Consider the following 19,746-nt stretch of genomic DNA (forward strand, 5'->3'; position numbering starts at 1 on the left):
ACATTCGGCCTCTTACCTTTTTCCTTTTTTTTTTTCGCGGGCAATATGATAATTCCAACTCACTAGGCCCATGCTATAGCTACGTGTGGTGTTTGTATCTGTTGTCACTTTACCCCATGATTATAAACTGCGTCGCGGAGTTCGGTCCAGTAGGTCGGGGCCTCGGCATCTCCAATGCTCTCCACATTTACATTTGCTCCGCAATCGTTAGCCTATACACTCCTCTCCCTAGAACACCTTTTCCACAAATCCCATTCCAGTGAAAACTCTCGCAATTCTCAAAAAGCAGACCTACCTTCAGACCATCTCATTTGGTACACCCCAACCAACTCCAGCGATCACCTCCCAAAATGCCAACCTTCAACAACCCACCTCCGGTCCCACAAGACTCGACCCTCTCATACCCAGCACCGCACATCCTCCTCGTGACCCTCAACCGCCCAAAAGGCCTAAACTGCATAGACTCGCAAGGCCACGCGGACCTGCATGAGGTCTGGGAATGGCTAGACTCCGAACCCAGTCTCCGCGTCGGAATCCTGACAGGCACAGGCCGGGCATTCTGCGCCGGCGCCGACCTAAAAGGTACAAGCAACGAAAGTTGAGGGGGAAATCCCCGCAGAGCCCACTTCCCTGCCGAGGTCCAGCTAACAAGGAGGGAGTCCAGAATGGAACAAAAATACCAACTCCGGGAACACACGGCGGACGCAGCCCGCGAGCGGGTTCGGTGGGCTGTCGCGGCGCAAAGGCCGAAAGCCCGTGCTGGCAGCTGTCAACGGGCTTTGTTTCGGCGGGGGCTCCGAGATGGTGATTAACTGCGATATGGTAATTGCGTCATCGCGGGCGGTCTTTGGGCTGCCGGAGGTGAAGAGAGGGGTTGTTGCGCTTGCGGGGGCGTTAACGAGAATTGTCCGGACGGTGGGGAAGCAGCGGGCTATGGAGATGGCGCTCACGGGCAGGAATATCAGCGTTGAGGAGGCGGAGAGATGGGGGCTTGTGAATGAGATTGTCTCTGTGCCTGCTGGGGCGACGGAGGAGGAGAACTCGAAGAAGGTGGTCGAGAGGGCTGTTGCGGTGGCGGGGCTCATCGCGGCGAATAGTCCAGATGCTGTCTTGGTGAGCAGGGAGGGTATTAAGCTTGGCTGGGAGAGTGTTGGCGCTGATGAAGCCACCACCATGCTGAACGAGACTTGGGTGCGAAGGTTGTATGAGGGCGAAAACATCAAGGAAGGGCTCAATGCTTTCGTGGAGAAGAGAAAGCCTGTCTGGAAAGACAGCAAACTGTAGATCATTACGAAGTTGACTTGTAGGGGGGACATTGACGAGGACTGTTGCTTAATTCATATCATTCCATTGCATTTGCTTGTCGCTATTCATAAGCGTCGGTATTCATAAAGTCATTTCAAAAAAAAAGCAAAATCCCAGTTGCGGACCACGCCGTGTATGCCCATACTCATGCGGATAAAGAATACAATAATACAGAGCTTCAATCCTTCGCTCAGATACGTGGCTGCCCAGTCTCCCTAAAGAATATTTGGTTAGCAAAAGAGTTTGGTGACACTATTATTCGACAACGTACTTTGATTCGGCTTGGACCTGCTCCACCACCTTAACAATGGGGGAGAAAAGAGGATGGCTTCGCTCGAGGCCAGTCAGTTGGACAGTTGCATCGCCGGGCGAGTTCTCCTTCAAGATACGAGCAAGAGTTTGGCTCTCTTCATCGTCTGCAACGTTCTGGAAGCGAAGGGCCATCTCAATAGCCCCCAAGATCGATTCATACTTCAAACCTCGCTCAGCCAGCTGAGAGGCAGGTCCGATGAACCGCTCCTTGCGGCCTAGTTTGCGGATGGGAGCACGGCCAACACGATCGACTTTGTCTTCCAGGTATGGGTTGGAGATTCTCGCGATAATCGTATCGACGTAGTTCTTCTGTTCTTGAGGCGAAATGCCGTGCTTCTCCACAATGAGAGTGGCAGTCTCTTTCATGACGTCGCAAACAACTCCATGAATGTAAGGATCCTTCAGAGCTTCAGCAATAGTTTCCTTGCCAGCGTATCTTCCGTAGTAGGCAGCAGTGGCGTGGCCAGTATTGACGGTGAACAGCTTGCGCTCGATGTAGGGCTCGAGATCCTCAACCCAGTGAATAGCAGGAATGTCGGGATGACCGGTGCTGCCAAATGGCTTGGTCTCAACCGCCCACTCATAGAACTCCTCAATGCGCACGTTCAGGCCCATGCCCTCCGGCTGGCAAGGAACGATACGGTCGATAGCGGAGTTAGCGAACTGGGCACGCTGCTCGAGAGCCTCCAGTTGGGAGGAGTCGGTGTTATCCTTGATATATCCATGCAGCGTATCGGTTCCGCCAATCATGTTCTCGCATGCAATGACGGCCAAGGGTTTGGGAGCCGAGCGAGCTGCAATGCCCTTCGCAATGACCGGGGCGATGAACTTGAGGACGTTAGGGCCAACGGCGCAGGTGACAATGTCCGCCGTGGCAATCTCGTTGACTACATCCTGCTCGTGGGTCTTGGAGTTGATAGCGCGGTAGTTCGTGATGGTCTTAGTGGACTCGCCCTTTTCGCTGACTTCGGTGACCTCATAGGACGGGGTGTTCTGCAAGGCTGAGATGATCTTATCCATTACGTCAATGAACACCACCTCATAGCCAGCAGTATGCAGGAACTCGGCAACGAAGCCACGGCCGATATTGCCACCTCCGAAGTGGATCGCTTTGGGGCCCATGATTGGAGTACGAATGTATTGGGAGGGTGAACGAAGAGAGATGAGAGGTGGGAAGTGAAGGGTAAGGAAGTGGAAATAGAAGTAGTAGATTTAGGAATAAAGAAGCCACGAGAAGGGAGGGGACACGCTGCCTTTTTAGTCTTTAGTAGGAAAGAGCCACTGTCGTGACTCTTGTGAACCAGGGTCGTGGCTTCCTCCGTTCACAGTGTCGCGGGTGTATGACTTCATCGATTCTCATCGATTCTCGACGATTCTATTGGAGGAAACGCGGAATCCCCCTCCGCCCTGTTTCGCTCCCATCATATTATGAGGGCACCTTGACTTCACTCCTCTTTTCCCCTGGGAACTTTCCCGCTAGCAGTGTAACCCCCAACCCGTGTCACTCTAGGCGGATGTATAGACTATAGCCGTAGTATGGCGTAGAGACACGTTATGGCCCGACTGCTTATCCGACCCACTTTCACGGCTTTCCCTATTTTGACTATCCAGTCCCCGCACCGCGATTATCTTGATTTCCGGCTTTAAATCGTCCTTCCGGTTTTCGTGCTTTATCTGCGCATGCTGTAATAATTCGCCATCACAGGTTGGCTAGACTCTGCGAGCCTGACGATGCCCGAGTTTGCCCGCTTGATGCACTCCGCAAGCCTCGGGGCTTGTGAACCTCATGCGTCTGTTGACTATGCCTAGCCCCTGCGCCTACCGACAGGCCCGGGGCGGTTGGAACTATGCGGAGGACTGTGTTCCTAGCAAGGGCGTGCAGCGCCGACTATGTCGCATCGAATTTGATACTCGGTAGTCGCACCGTCTCAAGATCATCTGCACTGCAGGCATTCATTACCCTTGAATTGACTCTGCAATCTCCACTTGGAGTAACGTCGGATGAACGGCCGACAGGCCATAGGACCCAATTTTTTCCCGTAGTTGCAGATTGCCATTCAAACCAACCGAGGCCTTTTTTGAGGCCTTTTTTGAGGCTTTTTCACCTCGACCTAATCTTGGCCTTGGAGACCACCTCCCTCCTGTCGCCCGTGCTCGCCAGCTTTCCTTAATTGGTCCTAGGACTAACATGCATGCATCGTGCATCTAGCGCGTCGATTGGTTTACCTGCAGTCTAGCGTGCTTAGAGTCCGGTGAAAGAAAAGGGCCCATGGGGCCCCATCGGCCCCACGAGCCCCGTGCTCGGGCGCGATTACGTCGGTTCCTACTAGGTACTCAGATAGACTGCCTCATGATTGGTTCCATATGTAGTTTCATTCAGGTAGCATCGCTGGTCATACAATATTCATTTCATCCTGATGCACGGCTTTCCCCGAGGGTCCCCTTCGAATGCCGGTAGGCACAGGCATCTGGCGACTCCCCCCGGTTTCCCTTTCTGCACCGTTAACCCCCTCATGCGGGGCCCTCTTCACTTAGCCTTCCTCTTCTTCGTCCTTCGGGACGCGCTCCTCCGCTAGTGGCAGGCCTCGAACGAATACGTTGATGAAACTAGAGAGACTCCCTGCTAATAGCAGGGCCGTTGCTGCCCAAGTCATCCCGAGGAACTTTTCCCCGTAGCTGGCTGACACGTCGGACCCCTCCCCATGGGCATTGATCAAAGCGACAAACTCAAACGCAATGACCGTCGTAATAATCGAGGCGATGCTCAGGACTAGTGACCCCAGCTGATCCGCTCATGTCAGCCTTCCCCGGTCTTATATCAGGACTAATAGGATCCGTGCGAGAAAGGAGAACTTACCACCATAAATCCAAATTCGAACAGCCCCTGCTGCGGCCGTGGGGCTATGAGGGCGGCGACTCGAGTCAAGAGCACAGCCCCCATTGCGCTCACGCCTATGCAGTACAATATCGCTATTGACTGCATTGTGAGCCGAAAGGCGTGGAAGTCGTCGGTGATCACGCGCGGCCACTCTAGGGTAGGGCCGTGTGTAATGTTGTCAGACCAATCCTTCGTTGGGTCGAAGGAAAATAAAACCTGACGGTCTGAACACTCGGTCACGTTGCGCACAGCGCCTGAATCTGGCTCAGCTGAGCCTATCGTGCCTTGGCAGTACGACATAACATGGATAGAGTAGAAGCTGTGACTGTTGGAGCTCGTTGAGGTGCCCTCTGGGGTATAGAGCTATATGCCGGGTCAGTAGCGGCTTCACTGACAAGGGCTGACTGTCTTGTTACTCACTGTAAGGAGGTGGACATCGTCCATTAAGCCTGTCTCTGTCCCAGCAAACAAGCACATCAACGTCAAGATGAATGCGATGAATGCTGTCACCGTCGGGAACAGGGTTTTCGGGTCTGGCTTCTGCATCTTGACCGACCAGCACCTGTTGCCATCAGCTGCTGCCAGGAGGAGCTGTTGAAAGGACTAGTATACTCACCAATTTACCAGTATGAAACAATGGAAGAGTGCCAATGGGGTCTACTAGCATTGGCACAAGAATGTTAGATCGGCTCATCTTGAGGAGCGACAGCAAATCCATGAACTTACCACAGGCTGCTAGGGCGTTTCTTTCCACTTGAATTCATCCGAGTGACGATCAGTGCCTTTGTCTTATATACCAGCATAGCCGCGACCCAGATGAGTCGCGTCTAGTACACGCGCTCTGTCTCCATTCCCACAGTGGGCTTGCGGGCCTGCTTCAGAGACACCTCTACATTGACGCATGCTGTGGCTTGAGGTAACAGGTTTAATCCTCAGAGCCCTGTCATTCTCTAGGCTGAGAATGACAGCTAGTCGAGATAAGGGTTCGGCGGGTGTTATGTTTGGTCCGTTTGAAAGGAGGAGGCTGGTCGGCCTGCGCCCAGGAATGTGTTGTCCAGCCACAAGCAATATTGCCGATCTCCGGGGGGCCTGTCATGAACATCATGGTGAGCAGCAATAGAATATTATCCGGGTTTTGCCAAATTTCCAAGAGCCATGGTCGCTCATGTGATAGAATCAATTGTATCCCTTCGATTGTCCCCCGAAGCTAATCTCGTGATGCCGAGTTTAGATGTCTACCCACGAATGCCTTCTTCCCCAATAGCAAGTTTCAGTTCATGGAGATTGGGGAACAGCTTATTCAGCTCCAGTAACTAACTAGTTATATTTCCCGAGGTCTAATAGTTTGAAAGCACAAGACGTGCTATTCGGGTTTGATAGCGAGGGGCCGAAGGCAGTTTAACCCCACAGATTGACCTTACGGCCCCCGTGAGAATTCAAGGTCAAGCTCGCGTGCAACTGCGCTTCGAACAGTCCGCGTTTGCTCAATGGTATCTAAAGGGGTCTTCCATAATACCCCATGAAGTCTCCTACCAAATTGTGGCCAGGTGAAGTCATCTTCGTACAGCGTACTGCCGCATGTTTCCACTTCGTCATCAACGGGCCCAATCGGCTAACTTCGTCTCCACTCACGAGCTACTCCACACATCTAGTATAGACACGGTTCCTACAAATAAATATTCCCTATAGTGCCTTTCGAAACTCGAATGCAAAGCAAATACAGCGATTTTCTTTTTTTTCTGATCTTGAAAATGACACCCGTCCTCCTTATTGGAGCCAACGACTTCATAAGATCCCATATTCTCTCTAAGCTTCTGCAGGCTATTTAGTTAGTCTGTTGCGCTGTTGCGCTATCAAAATTTTAGCAAAGGGCAGACAATTCTGCAAGACTTTTCTTCCTACGGACCGAAGATCTCGCTCGCAATCGTGTCCGACCAGCGCTTATGACGAAGCCGTCCAAGGCTCCTTTGACACCGTCTTTCACACCGCATCACTATCCATCTATGGAATTGTGTCGGGTGACCGCGATTTCCTTCATCCTGCCACTAACGGTACCACGGTCTTCTCGAGTAGATCAAGGACTATGCCCAGTCCGTAAAACGGGTAATCCATGCCAGTTCTTGCAGTGGCCGTTATCGACTACGATCGGTTGACCTCCGGTGATGCTTTTACGGAGCAAAGTTGGAACCGTTTGATGTTGGCAAGGAATTATTCTGCGGTTCTTATGGTAATTGGTCTGTGCTAGTTTATGCCCTTACTAGGGGCTGAAGAATTCCCGACATACTTTAAGGTTATATTAGAAGATAGCCGATGCTAGTGGCCCTGGATGCCACCCCAGATAGGATTTGGAAGAATCTTGCTTCAAGCGGCTCTTCTTAGCAGCCGTCTATTGAATGCCTTAATCTATGAATCATGTGCAAAAGCATGGAACAATCATAATGTTCCAAAGGGCGGAAGGAAATGAATTACTATAATGTAGGAAGTTACGGCTTGCCCGGTCCTATTTATGACTATCTGTAGAGTCAACTCGGGGGGCCTTGGTACATTAGGGAAGCGAGAATTGATCGAAGAAATCAATGACGAGGTCATTAGCCTCGATCGGCTGTGGGCCCATACCGGCGACAATCATGTCTGCGTTAATTGTCCTCGAGGGCCAATCGTGTCCTGTGCTTGATTAGTTTATAAACCGACCAGGAGATGTTACACTATTTTGGATCGAAAGGCTCACCATTCTTATCAACCTTCCAGTGCTGCAATGCATTGCCTGCATCCTGACAAGACCATGTCGTATGATGGACATTACCGTTGTCGCTGTTCACCGTTGTGTTCGCACCACAGCCATTGCGCCGTTGCCAGGCAGCGAGCCTTGATATTTGGTTGTCAGCCTTCCGCGGTCGAATCGCTCACTCTTCAGAAGGAAAGCTCCGAGGGACAGTATTCAGAAAATATCATACCAGTCGGGAATTGCAGGCAACATTCCACCCTCCCCATGGCCGCCTTCATAGTAGACCGTCTTGTCACTTCCACCGTGGATCTCCAGGATCGGTAGCGGCGACCTCGCTGGCGTACAACTGCTGTGATCCGAGAAATCGGTGTCCGTGTAGAATGCGCCTGCGACGGGGGCGAATGCCGCAAAGAGGCCTCCAACATCGCTGCAGGCTATGGTGCCCACGAAGCCGCCGCCGTTAGACAAACCTGTAGCATAGATGCGGCTAGTGTCGATATTGTTGTTAGCTTGGACATCTGCGACAAGGTCTTTGACGAACTGCAGATCTTCTCGAACGGATACGTTGGCATAACTAGGACCAGCCCACGCGCCCTTGACGCCATTTGGGTAGACGAAGAATCTCTGACTTTATTTTAGCCTCGACACGTCGGGATCATAATTAGAAAAGATCTGACCGAATGGACTCACGTTTTTCGAATACTCCGTCGGTATGACTGGCAAAGATAACCGAATATCTAATTCCATTGCCAGCCCATCTGCATCCAGTCCTATTTGGCTAGATCCATGAAATGCGACAACAAGAGGATACTGCTTGCTCTGATCATTGGCATCGGGTGTGTGGATCCAATAGCTGCGATCGCGATTACTGCTCTTGATTGTCTTCAGATAAGACTCCGCGACAGATCCCTGAGCATTCAACAGCAGCCAGATCCCAAGGACCAGGATACGTGTCAATCTTTGTGCCATGGTCGTGTTCGATCTCCCGCTCAGAAACGGAGCAGGACAAGCTCTCAGACTTGGGGAATTCCCGCTGGGACAAGTCGGAACACTAAATAGACCTTTCCGGCAGCAGCAGGGGCGCCGACCGAGCAAGTGCAGCGATCAGAGGGACGACAGCACGCGCTCTGGACATGCAGCGCTCTTTAAACGGTATGCAACCCCCTGTTAATCAAGATCAGCAGATGGACTGTCCTACTTGGGGTAAGTCGAACCCTTAGCGCTCCCCCGCCTCAGGAACAACTGCAACCTTCCCTGTACGGAGCGGTTTTATTGGCTCCAAGTTCAGTTTGATCTGTTGATCCGTTCTCTGTCACAAAGTACGGGTTTGTATGCACCGTGTATCTGTGATCCACTGGGGCGGTTTCGCAGTGTCTACTTGAGTGGCCCACAGGAGGCGTCACATGGCTCTGGTCATTTGAATCTTTATCGGGTTGCATACTTTAATGCTATGCGTACTCTGCGACGGATGATGCCTTTCTGATTCATGTAAAATAAGAATAGCAATTTTCTTTTCTTTTTTTCTTCGACACATGCCCACACATGCCCATAGCAAATCCATTGTCATTTCCAGAAGCCCCCACTCGTTCCTGTCGATAAGCACTGGAACAGTTAGTTACTGTGTGACTTTGGCTGGATTGCCGCCAGGAACAGGGTCTGAAGACACGCTGAAATCAAGCACCTATATGGAACTGTGTTTAGCGATACACAAAAGACCATTTTTCATACATGGGGACTAGTGTACGAACCTCAATGTAGGTATCACCACCCCTCTGGGCTGCAACAATACAGCGCTGGGCGTCAAAGCCTACCTGCCAGACCCCGCTGAGGTCAGTAAGAAGATATTTCTCGAAGCAAGCAGTTTTTGCATTCCACAGCTTAAGTGCTCCTTGTGAACCGGAGACAATCTTGTCATGATCATGGTCAAAAGTAGTGATAACGTGGGCGGCTTCTGTAAGAGTACCTCGGCATTGTCCTGTCTCAGGGTCCCAGATTCTGAGGGTCGAGTCCGCTGATGCAGTAAGAAGCTGGTCCTCTTTCAAGCTAATCAAGCCCACCAAAGACGTGTGGCCTTCTAGATTATACAACAGTATACCTTTCTCAAGACACCAAATCTTGACCATGTGGTCCATGGATCCGCTAATACAGCGATTTCTTTTCCTGTCCAAAGCAATGGAATATACTTTGGCCTGGTGATCGTCGAACTTATGGACTTCATCGCCTGTGGAGATCTTCCAGACACGAACAGTCCGGTCATAGCTGCCGCTCACGATAGTATCTCCATAGGCAGTCATCGCCCTCACGGTATGAGTATGGCCCGCCAGGGTCCGGAGAACATATGGACACTCTTCTTTGCCCTGAGCCTCCTTTGAAGGAAGATACGGCTCGTCGCCAGGTTGGGGTAATCTCCAAATCCGCATAGTTGAGTCACGAGAGCCCGAGATGATGACAGGCTGCTGAGTCGCCCGTAACGGGGAACTATCTGAGCTCTCAGGAAGCTCCAGCACCTCTAAGCATCTCACGGTGGATGTGTGGCCATGGAGAATATGGGTGCATTCGGCCTTTGCATGATCCCATACCCGCACAGTACGGTCTGTTGATGCCGAGACTAAGGTATTTCCAAAATATCTAAGTGCCCATACCCCGCCTTCATGGCCCTGCAATCTTGTTCGAAGGGCACCTGTTTTGATGTCGTATATATCGACGTTCCGGTTGTCGTTACAGGTTACTATCTTGTCGCTATCAAACTGCAGGCAGGTTACAATATGCTTTGGATCAGCTGCCTGAAAGGAAAGCCGTGCCGGGGTGATATTCTTCCAGGTAGAGTCGCCCATATCAGAGAAGCAATCCACTGGTCGCCCGCTTTGTTGGATGGAAGCCAAAGGCGAACACGGGGGGTCGAGAAAGGTCAGCAATCCTGCATGCAAGATAGATATTCGCAGTGGCGTCAAGTGAGGATTTCAAAGAGGATCGAAACTTACATCCTACCCCACCTCGCTGAATAATAAGCAGGCTCCATTGCAGGATTGTGATGACAGGCAGCTGTTTCGCTTTTCAAGACAAATCAGAGGGTCCAAGCTAAATTTGCAGATCGGTATCTGTAGTTCATGAGGTCTACATCTCATTTTGTTATTTTATTATTTTGACCGGCATATTAGAAAAATACCTTGGGCTACTAGTAGACATGGCGATAGTTCCATCCTATACAGGGATTCCTTCTCAGGCAAAGGTGGGACCGATTGATTTAACGGGCTACTACGACTTTTAACACAACCTGAATTTGAACATAATAATATCTTCAAATCACGGAATGGACGACTTCTTAAGTTACTTACCCCACTAGGTCTCGCCACTGATCCACATCCCCTATCTCCACTGACATCAGCCGTTCATGAATCATAGCGGCGGGCTTTACTGGACAGCCGAACCCCACTGTGAATCAAATCGCCCTCTTACTAGCTTCTTCCGTCCTCTTCCGGCAAGCGCCTTTCCTCAAAATAATTCACGTACAAAGGAAGATGTCCACTGAAACCTGCCACCTCGCATTCACGATTCCCCCGGGGTCTGTCCTGGCCGGTGTGCCTGTAGGGGATATCAAGTTGCCTACCCCCTATGTATCATATGGTCTACCATTCACGGAGTCGTGTGCTCACCATATCAAGCACACATTCGACTGCAAAAGAGTCTTTATCATTGCTTCTAGGACTCTCTCACGGGAGACAGATGAGCTCGAAAAGCTCATTGAGAAGATAGGGTCTGATCATGTTGCGCATGTTCACAAAGGAATCACGCCTCATACACCATGGTCGGAAGTCTTAGAAATAGCCGCGGAAGCCCGGAATGTAAAGGCGGATTGCGTGGTTACCCTGGGGGCGGGAAGCATCTCAGACGGTGCGAAGCTGGTTGTCCTGGTGCGTCTCGAAACAGAAACGTATTTTGCTGGCATAGACCTCTCATTCGTCCCAACAGGCACTTGCCAATGGAATCGAAACACTCGAAGAGTTTGCGAAGTACTCCCTTGGCAGTAAAGAGGCTCCAAGTTCTGTGAAAGAGCCAACAACGCCTCTTATCATGATCCCTACAACGTTATCTGGGGGCGAGGTGAGACTTCCTGTGCCGCTTGATGCCGGAAAATGGCTAATTCCTTTTCTATGGAGTAGTATTCCAATTTCGCTGGAGGCACCAATGATCAAACGAACCATAAACAAGGTTTCTTGCACTCGGGGATGGGCTCCAATCTGGTCATCCTTGATCCAACTCTTTCCAAGACTACCCCTCAGTACCACTGGCTGAGCACCGGTTTTCGCAGCGTTGACCACTGCGTGGAAGCATTTTGCGCCGTCGAGAGCACCCCCGAATCAGATGAACACGCTGAATCCGGGCTGCGCAAGCTCATCCCGAACCTGCTTAGAACCAAGCAGGATCCCGACGACCTGGAAGCGAGACTCCAGTGCCAACTTGGAGTGATCGACGCCATGAATAATGTTCGTGCTGGCATCCCAATGGGTGGGAGCCACGCGATCGGCCATCAGCTAGGTCCTCTGGGCGTGCCGCACGGTGTGACGAGCTGCATCATGTGTCCAGAAGTGATGAAATTTAACTGGAAGCATGGTCAATCGAATGAAAAAATTCGGCAAAAGCAAAACAAGCTGAAAGAGATATTGTGGTCAGATGGCTATGTCGACAAGGTTCTCCAGGGAGCTGGGAAAGACAAAGCTACTTCGGACCTCGGTGACCTCTTGGATGCTATTGTAAGAGAGCTTGGTCTACCAAGGAAACTTACGGAGATGAAGATCAGTCGTGAGGTGTTGCCGACCCTGGCTGAACGCGCATTGAGCGATTTTTGGGCCGCGACAAACCCAGTGCCGCTGGCCAAGTCGGAGCAAATATTGGAAATATTGCAGAGCGCATACTGATTGAAAGGGTTGCCGGAATACTGGTTCTCCTGGGCACACGTAGCCTGATATCGATACCTGCACTAAGGGACATCTCAATTTGCCATTTCCCCGCAACACCAAGCGGGGTAGCAATACTTTTGACGCAGGATTGGAAACTAAGCAATGGGCGAAGTTGTGCCGAGGTTCATCCTTTTGCAGTTCTATGTTTTCTCGGTCGAAAGTACTTCGAATGTCTGCTCTGGTTAATTTTCGTTTCCGCAAGGGAAATTCTTTGCGTATCCGTAGATTGTAAGACACATGTCTAGCACAGGGCTTCTCTCATATTGTCTTCCGCTCCATGAGACTCACACTTTCACTCACTAAAAGACCCTCGTACTTCTGCCGGAAGTAAGAATCCTTTGACGTGGTACGATGGTATCGGGGTTTGAGGTCGGTGAAATACCCCTCATCTAACTGACAATGTGCATCACAAAGAGTACAAATCTCGCAGACCCCGGTTCTATCTCCTTGCCTTGAATATCTTCTTTATACATAAACACTCAAAAACCCCCCAAGTGGCAATCTAGGAAATGTCCCAATCCCCTGCTATCACCATTTCATATGGGCCAGATCTCAATGCCATCCCCGGCGAGGGCTTCATCCATGAGAATAGCTGGTACAACCAAGACTTTGACGGATACCGTATCTCAGAACAGCCGCTGTTCGCGAAGCGCCATCTTCGACTTATCTGCGTCGGCGCAGGTGCAACGGGCCTCCAACTCGCATACAAAGCAGAACGTATCTTAGAGAATATCGACCTGCAGATATACGAGAAGAATGATGATATCGGAGGTACATGGCTGGAAAACAGGTATCCGGGCTGCGCTTGCGACATCCCCAGCCACAGCTATCAATTTCGGTGGGCCAGGCGAGAAGCCTGGTCGTCCTTCTATTCGCCGTCGGAAGAGATATGGCAGTATTTCAAAGATATCTCTAATCGGTTTAAGCTGGAAAAGTATATCAAGTTTAACTCGGTCGTTGAGTCCGCGACGTGGGACGAGGAGGAAGGGAAATGGAATCTGCAGATCAAAACCCCCGAGGGTCCGATTGCCGACTCGTGCGACATCTTGATCAGCGCCTCAGGGGTGTTGAACTCGTGGAAGTATCCGGATATCCCTGGCCTTGAGGGGTTCAAGGGCAAGTTGATGCACAGCGCCAACTGGGATGCCTCGTTGGACTTGGATGGCAAAAATGTGGCTGTCATTGGAGGCGGATCATCTGGTGTCCAGATCATTCCCTCCATTCAACCACAGGTGAAAAAGCTTACAGCTTTTTTGAGGTCTCCCGTCTGGGTGATCACTGGCATCGGCGGTGTACATTCTGGTCCAGGAGGGACAAACTTCAAGTATTCTACCGAGCAGATACAACGATTCAAAGATCACCCCGAGGAATACGACCAGTACTGCCGCGACCTTGAAGGCGAGCTCAACAAGCGCTTTTCCCTGATGCACTCCCTAGGTGCTGATCAGAAAAGGTCCCGGGAGGCTATTTCCAAACTCATGTCGGAGCGGTTGGGTCATGATGAGCGACTTACTTCCACCATGATCCCTCAATTCGGATTGGGATGTCGCCGAATGACACCGGGCTCGGGATATCTTGAGTCCTTGGCAAAACTGAATGTGGAGGTCATCAATCAGTCCGCTACTAGGGTCACTGAGGAGGGGATCATCGATGAATCAGGGGTCGAGCACAAAGTGGATGTTATCATCTGTGCAACGGGATTCAATACATCCTTTTCGCCCCAATTTGAGATTGTCGGTCGCAACGGCGCCAATCTTAAACAGCAATTTGGAGACTTCCCGGTCGGATATCTGGCGATCATGGCTGCCAACTTTCCAAATCTGTTCCGTGGGTGTATCATATTCTCTTTTTGGTAATTCTGACTGATGACCTTTTAGTTGTTATGGGGCCTAACGGGCCTGTCAGCCATGGCTCAGTTCTTCCGATCGTGGAATGGATGATAAGGTATATCTTCCAGGTAGTTGAGAAGGTACAGCAGGAGAACATCAAGTCCTTCGAGCCGAAAATAGGTGCCGTGAAGGACCTATATAATCACACTCATGAAATCATGAAACGCCTAGTGTGGTCGTCTAGTAAGCACATTCTAGTTTCTGCCCTCTGGGCTTGTGCTATCTGCTAAAAACATTGAAGAATGTAGCTCCTGGTTCAAGAATGGCAAAAAGGAAGGCCCTGTCACGGCCATCTACCCTGGGAGTCGGCTTCATTTCTTTGAGATGCTGAAGAATGTTCGGTGGGAGGATTTTGAGCTCGAGTATCGGTCAAGCAATAGATTTCAGTTTATGGGAAACGGGTACACGCAGTGCGAGATAGACCCCGATGGCAACAAGGTCTGGTATTTTGATGACGAGTTCACTCAGGTATAGTGTGTTCTGTGCAAACGATGGAGATAGATGAACATGTTGTGATTGTTCCGTCTTGCTAGCTAGTCCTGAAGGTTGGCATGATCAGAAGGCACTGATACTATCTCACCGGGCCAACTATCTGCTGCCATTTCAATTCCCTGACTGCCCAACTTGCGCATTCAGATGTAGAATTCCTGCGAGTCAGCATCGGAAACAGCGTCATCAGAAAATTCGAAGGGTATCGGAGATGACATTCCCTTCTGAAAGCCTGATCGTTGGGATAACCTCTCGTGCCATGATTTGATGCGAGGGCTAAATGTCAAGTCAATGCCGCACCGCTTCGAGGTGGAGGTATAGACATAGATTGCACATCAACAATGGTCAAACGATCGCCGGCCACAAATAGGGTGATAGACTAGTATTTCCAACGAGGAGGAGACTGAACAGCATCTAACTCGAGAGAATCTGGTTGGCTTACCAATTATTTATCAAGCACATATGTAGGCGCCTGCACTCCGCCGTGTATCTCCATTTCCCACCGGGCACATCAGCTACAGCGTAGCGATTGAAATGGCATGCTTGGCCCATCATGGGTCCATAGCCTGAAATTTGCCAAGGAAGCTTATAGTTACCGCGATGGGCTACTAGTCAATGTCTTCTGTGTGCTTTTCTCGCTAAACCCACCCCGCTCTTTTGCTGCCAATACTCCGGAGTACCATATGGGTGAGAAAGTTTGCCCTCCTTGTCGAACTCAATGACGATGAACTCCAGGCAAGCACCACTTTTCCAGACAGGGACCTGACTACTATCACCTTCACATGGACAATGGCAGGGAGTCTGCCGTTCGGGTTGATAGCTGTAAACCACTCAGCTTTGGCTTCGCTCATTTCTACGTTGATAGGGGGTGCTAGCCATATATGAGCGTTCAAACTTGACTTTTCGAGGCAACCTTTTTGGAGTCTTACCCAAGCTCCTCGGCTGCGATTGTCAGCTTGTATGGGTTGAGAGCCACACAGCCATAGATGTTCAGCCCCGGCTTCGGCGCCTTTTCAGGAGGAAGAGTCATATTTGAATAAGTTGGATGGACAATGGTCAACTCACTTACTTTTCGGGTTTATGTGTGGAAAAGAGGAACATAGGAGAGAGGCTGCTTTTAAGTAGTGCAGCTCTTTTTTCGGACTACATATTGATAGGTACTTTTGCAATCCTTCTACCAAGCTTGGCCCGCGGTGGCTCCGTTGTAAGCGCTAGAGCGCCGCGAAGCCTGGTGCTCCACGGGGATCGGTGTGAGGCCCGCCGATCCTGGGAGTACAAAGGATAGTGACTTTGGATCCACTGACCCTCGAACAATACTTAGTACCCGCGAGTTGACAAGCATCATAGATCCGGCCTCCTTTCCGCGTGACGAGATTATATTGTAAAAAGCACAGTTAGTGGTTCTTGTCCGAGACAGACACCGCACGGGCTGATGAAGTCCAACTTGGAGGTAAAGGCCCTAAGGAAAAGATCCAGCGGGTTTGTTTTCTAGGTTTACAGGTCTCGCGCAGGGCACAGAAGAGACAGACATTTATCTCTGTATTCTATTTGTTCTTCCAAGCTCTGAAGAGCGGAGGGAAGCGGGGTCATGAGAAGGTACAAGGCAGAAAAATGGAACATAGTTGAAGAAAGCAAGTCATTGTCAGAAATAAAACACGTTAAGACGCCGCTCGCAATTCAAAATCAACCGACCTCATCAATCGGGGAAAATGCTCTTCTATCAACGCTTCTCTCGAGCACGAATATAAAATCAACAATATTGATCTTTTTTTTTTTACTCCGAAGCTTCCGCCTCCACTGCCGCCTCGGGCGCACCGTTTTCCGCACTCGCCGGCTCCTTGTCGTCATCTGCGTTGATATCGATCAAGGATTCGGACGAGGGGGCTCGGGTACGACGCCCTCCTTCTCGATACGAAGGTATTCGTCCCACTCCGGGAACAAGTCATCATCTGTCGAAGCAACGTTGGGAGCCCCCGGGGGAATACCGATGAGACGAGCCACCTTAGTCTTGCCCGAAGTCTCAAGCGACTCCTTCCATTGAACCACAAGTGCTGGTGCGCGAGAGGGCTTGTAAGTTTGCGCAAATAGAACAGCTTCGGCGATACGGCCGGTCTGGACAAGGAGATCGATACAGGTATCAACTTCGCCGAGAGCCCAGAGAGTGGAGAAGGCCACATTGTGCAGACCAGCCTCGGAGGCTTGGGCGGCTAGCGCACGCAAGCCAGAACGGTTGTTGGAAGCAGTGTGCAATAACAAGAGAGAGCCAAAGTCTTTAGCGTTGGCAAAGCACTCCTCGGCCAGCTTGAGGTTCCAGCCGGCAAGGGCAGCATCACCAATGGTCTTCCACTTGTGGGAGTCGGCGTTGGATTCACGGGCAATCTCGAGAGCGGTCTCGAGGTCATTGAGAGACAGGGCCAAATCAAATCGGTGCTCTGGGTCGGTAGCGACCTCAAGAGCCAGATCTTTGTATCCTTGGCCCTCAAGGAATCGAGCCACCTTGTTCATTTGGTCGTGAGGAACATCCTTTAGCAGCTCAGCAGCTGTCTCCATGTCACCACGGAGCACCACGGTCTGGTACTCAACCATGCTAAGAGAGAGTCCAAAAGAGACGACATTGACATCTTTGTCGCAGAGATAGATGCGACCATCCTGGGCAAGTATCCAAGAATGTACATAGGTTGGTCAAAGTGAGAAATAGTGTAGGTCTGGTCACCCACAAGATAGTTCAGGCGGTTGGTCGAGTTTGTGTAGATGAAACAGTCGCCGACCCATTCACCAGTGCGAACCTCCTCGCTGATAGAGGCGACAAGGTCAATAGCAGCCTCGACGCCATCTTCATCGGCTTCGCCATTGTTGACACCATTAATGTAGGCTTCTCTAGAATAGCGAAGCACGTAGAAAGTGTCTTCACAAGCAAGAGTAACCAGCTCTCCCGACTCGGACCAGTAGACCTATGAAAGGAGTTAGTCCCTGACACTTTCGGGGTTTGACAGATTTCACGGGCGAACTTACGTTCTTAGGATCGACCTCAATCCGCCGGACCAGGTTGCCGCTTTCCCAGTCAAAGAGCCCGATGCCACCCTGGCCCTTGACACCCAGGAGGACACCATCACTCAAGCCCTCGGCTTGGAAGCCCACATCGAGACCAGGGCTCTGTTCTTTGAAATTTTTGAAGATTTTGACACTGGTCGTTGACTCGCGGATAGCGTAGTCGTTGCTGTTTTCCTTCGAGCCCCATGCAAAATCAAGAGCCTGGCCAAAAGCCTTGTTGCGCCACGCCAGCGCAGTGTAAATGATATATTCACCGTCGCCGCAGACAGAAACAAAACGGCCATTAGGGGAGTGAGATAGTGTTTGAGGGTACACTTCACAGGTACCCAGGTCCTTCGTTGGCAAAATCAGGGGCTCGCCATCTTTGAGTGTCGCATCACCGCCTTTGATGACGGTGGAAACAACCTCACTGTGTCGGGCCCAGATAAGCTTGCCAGAGCCATCCATGGAGACAGCGGGCTCCTCACGGCCCATCTTCACTACCACGGCACCATCATCAAAACCCATAGCAACTCCCTGGCGGCCCCTCTGGTAAGCCACACACCATGCCCGCTCCAGGCCATAGCTTAGTGACTGTTCGAGGCGGTAAGTATTGGCGTGCCAAATCTTGATAGTCCCATCCTCAGAACCTGAGATAATGACAGGCAACTCGGGGTGGTAACAAGCGAAAGAGACATTGCTGGTGTGGCCCTCCAAGGTTGCGATCAGCGCCTTAGTCGTATAGTCCCAGACCTGTTATCATGTTAGCATCTTTCGCATCGCCCGATTTAGCTTATCAGAACCTTACCTTGACTGTTTTGTCGTCTGAGGTTGTGAGAAGGTAGGGCTTGTCCGCAGCTGGGTAATAATCCACGTGGTTCACGCCCTTAGTCTCGTGGGCTTCCAATGTGAAGTTGGCGTGGGGGGGATCCAAGGTTCCAAATCTTGACGGTTCGATCTAAGCAGGCCGAAGCAAAAGTATTTGTGTCCTTGGGGTTGATTGCCATGCCCATCACATAATGGCTGTGGCCCTCGAAGACCTGGACACATTTCCAGCCCTTCTCCCAATCCCACAGCTTGATAGTCATATCATCGGAGGCAGTCAGGACGAATGGCTGCGTAGGGTGGACAGCGATCGAACGGATGTAATCTGGGTGTGCTTCGAATGAGGTGATCTTCTCGGAGGTGTTGTAGTTGTAAACACGAAGTTGGAAGTCATCCGAACCACAAACAATCCAGTTCTTTCGCGCAATGAAACGACCGGCACGGACGGGGACATCTGTGAGCTCGAATGTCTTGATGATCGACTGCGATTCGTAGGACCAGATATAGACGTGACCTGGTCAACAAGAAGTTAGTACCCATGGAGCTTGACGGAGAGAACAAGTTTCCTCATTTCCCTAAAACATACCGCTATACAGCGTGGTCAAGATCTAAGCGATGTTCAGTATAGATACCAATTCCTTGCAAGTAATTTTGACTTACCCATGGCTCTGTTGGGTGGAAATCGATTCCCTTAACCCGCTCCGAGCGGGCAAAGAGTTGCCGCTACATCACAAGTTCTCGTCAGCCATCCTGCCAATACTTTCTGGAGTATGCAGCTTTGAAGTTGCTGGATCGTTCCAGATCATCTATCGCCGCATTGAGTGTGTCTGCGTACCTTAACATCGAGGCGCATGTTGTGTGTGGGGTGGGAGGAAACAAGTTGAAGAGGAAGGTTAGATTGTGTGGTGCGGCGTTCGGCCTACACAAGCGAGATCTGCGAGCCAGTGAAGCAGCCCAAGTAATTAGGGACAGCACGAAGCTCGGGGTCAGCAGAGAACCTTTGGAGAGACACAATGCTTTCCCTGATCGAAGAGCTGGAAGGCGCTCAGGGACCAATGTGTCCACAAGGGATTCCCACCCTCACCGCCTTCCGTTGTTGACCCATAGGTACCTAGACTTCGTTTGGGCTTATATGTACTCCAAGACTCTAGGCTGCTTTTCTCTTCTTTCATATTCTCTAGATTTGGTACAGATATCCCATTCTGAATTCCCAAAATGAAATATCTCCTCCCAGAGTCTCTTCTTTTTGCACTCTTTGTTTTCCCCGGATGATCTCCGGCGCAACCAGGCTGAGATATAATTGGACTCTTAATCCCCAGAAAACGTGGGGAAACC

At 50.8% G+C, this 19,746-nt stretch overlaps 8 protein-coding genes across 8 annotated transcripts; 3 read left to right on the forward strand and 5 right to left on the reverse strand.

The window, feature by feature from the left end:
• Nucleotides 1-350: 350 nt before the first annotated feature.
• Nucleotides 351-1,284, forward strand: N7468_005865 (enoyl-CoA hydratase/isomerase family protein; the record flags this gene model as incomplete). Its single annotated transcript, XM_058475161.1, has 2 exons — nucleotides 351-582; nucleotides 665-1,284. The coding sequence occupies 2 exons, from the start codon at nucleotides 351-353 to the stop codon at nucleotides 1,282-1,284; spliced, it is 852 nt and encodes a 283-aa protein (XP_058330901.1).
• Nucleotides 1,285-1,495: 211 nt separating this feature from the next.
• On the reverse strand, nucleotides 1,496-2,739 carry N7468_005866 (mannitol-1-phosphate 5-dehydrogenase; the record flags this gene model as incomplete). The annotated part of the gene is made up of 2 exons (XM_058475162.1): nucleotides 1,496-1,520; nucleotides 1,577-2,739. 2 exons carry the CDS (start codon nucleotides 2,737-2,739, stop codon nucleotides 1,496-1,498), a joined length of 1,188 nt encoding a protein of 395 aa, XP_058330902.1.
• A 1,409-nt stretch (nucleotides 2,740-4,148) lies between these two features.
• On the reverse strand, nucleotides 4,149-5,041 carry N7468_005867 (SUR7/PalI family protein; the record flags this gene model as incomplete). The annotated part of the gene is made up of 3 exons (XM_058475163.1): nucleotides 4,149-4,400; nucleotides 4,475-4,858; nucleotides 4,916-5,041. The coding sequence occupies 3 exons, from the start codon at nucleotides 5,039-5,041 to the stop codon at nucleotides 4,149-4,151; spliced, it is 762 nt and encodes a 253-aa protein (XP_058330903.1).
• Nucleotides 5,042-7,040: 1,999 nt separating this feature from the next.
• N7468_005868 (CE1 family esterase) lies at nucleotides 7,041-8,189 on the reverse strand (the record flags this gene model as incomplete). The annotated part of the gene is made up of 4 exons (XM_058475164.1): nucleotides 7,041-7,159; nucleotides 7,224-7,360; nucleotides 7,450-7,844; nucleotides 7,911-8,189. The coding sequence occupies 4 exons, from the start codon at nucleotides 8,187-8,189 to the stop codon at nucleotides 7,041-7,043; spliced, it is 930 nt and encodes a 309-aa protein (XP_058330904.1).
• Nucleotides 8,190-8,835: 646 nt separating this feature from the next.
• Nucleotides 8,836-10,054, reverse strand: N7468_005869 (WD40 repeat domain-containing protein; the record flags this gene model as incomplete). The annotated part of the gene is made up of 2 exons (XM_058475165.1): nucleotides 8,836-8,901; nucleotides 8,969-10,054. The coding sequence occupies 2 exons, from the start codon at nucleotides 10,052-10,054 to the stop codon at nucleotides 8,836-8,838; spliced, it is 1,152 nt and encodes a 383-aa protein (XP_058330905.1).
• Nucleotides 10,055-10,738: 684 nt separating this feature from the next.
• On the forward strand, nucleotides 10,739-12,136 carry N7468_005870 (iron-containing alcohol dehydrogenase; the record flags this gene model as incomplete). The annotated part of the gene is made up of 3 exons (XM_058475166.1): nucleotides 10,739-11,131; nucleotides 11,190-11,321; nucleotides 11,381-12,136. 3 exons carry the CDS (start codon nucleotides 10,739-10,741, stop codon nucleotides 12,134-12,136), a joined length of 1,281 nt encoding a protein of 426 aa, XP_058330906.1.
• Nucleotides 12,137-12,687: 551 nt separating this feature from the next.
• On the forward strand, nucleotides 12,688-14,541 carry N7468_005871 (flavin-containing monooxygenase; the record flags this gene model as incomplete). The annotated part of the gene is made up of 3 exons (XM_058475167.1): nucleotides 12,688-14,005; nucleotides 14,056-14,250; nucleotides 14,309-14,541. The coding sequence occupies 3 exons, from the start codon at nucleotides 12,688-12,690 to the stop codon at nucleotides 14,539-14,541; spliced, it is 1,746 nt and encodes a 581-aa protein (XP_058330907.1).
• A 1,878-nt stretch (nucleotides 14,542-16,419) lies between these two features.
• Nucleotides 16,420-19,264, reverse strand: N7468_005872 (coatomer subunit beta'; the record flags this gene model as incomplete). Its single annotated transcript, XM_058475168.1, has 8 exons — nucleotides 16,420-17,205; nucleotides 17,274-17,507; nucleotides 17,569-18,339; nucleotides 18,395-18,544; nucleotides 18,603-18,925; nucleotides 18,998-19,019; nucleotides 19,072-19,134; nucleotides 19,247-19,264. The coding sequence occupies 8 exons, from the start codon at nucleotides 19,262-19,264 to the stop codon at nucleotides 16,420-16,422; spliced, it is 2,367 nt and encodes a 788-aa protein (XP_058330908.1).
• Nucleotides 19,265-19,746: the final 482 nt, after the last annotated feature.

Source organism: Penicillium chermesinum (assembly GCF_028974085.1).
Source record: "Penicillium chermesinum strain IBT 19713 chromosome Unknown utg000004l:1.0-3345178.0:1.0-3348027.0, whole genome shotgun sequence".
In the NCBI taxonomy this organism is placed as follows: domain Eukaryota; kingdom Fungi; phylum Ascomycota; class Eurotiomycetes; order Eurotiales; family Aspergillaceae; genus Penicillium; species Penicillium chermesinum.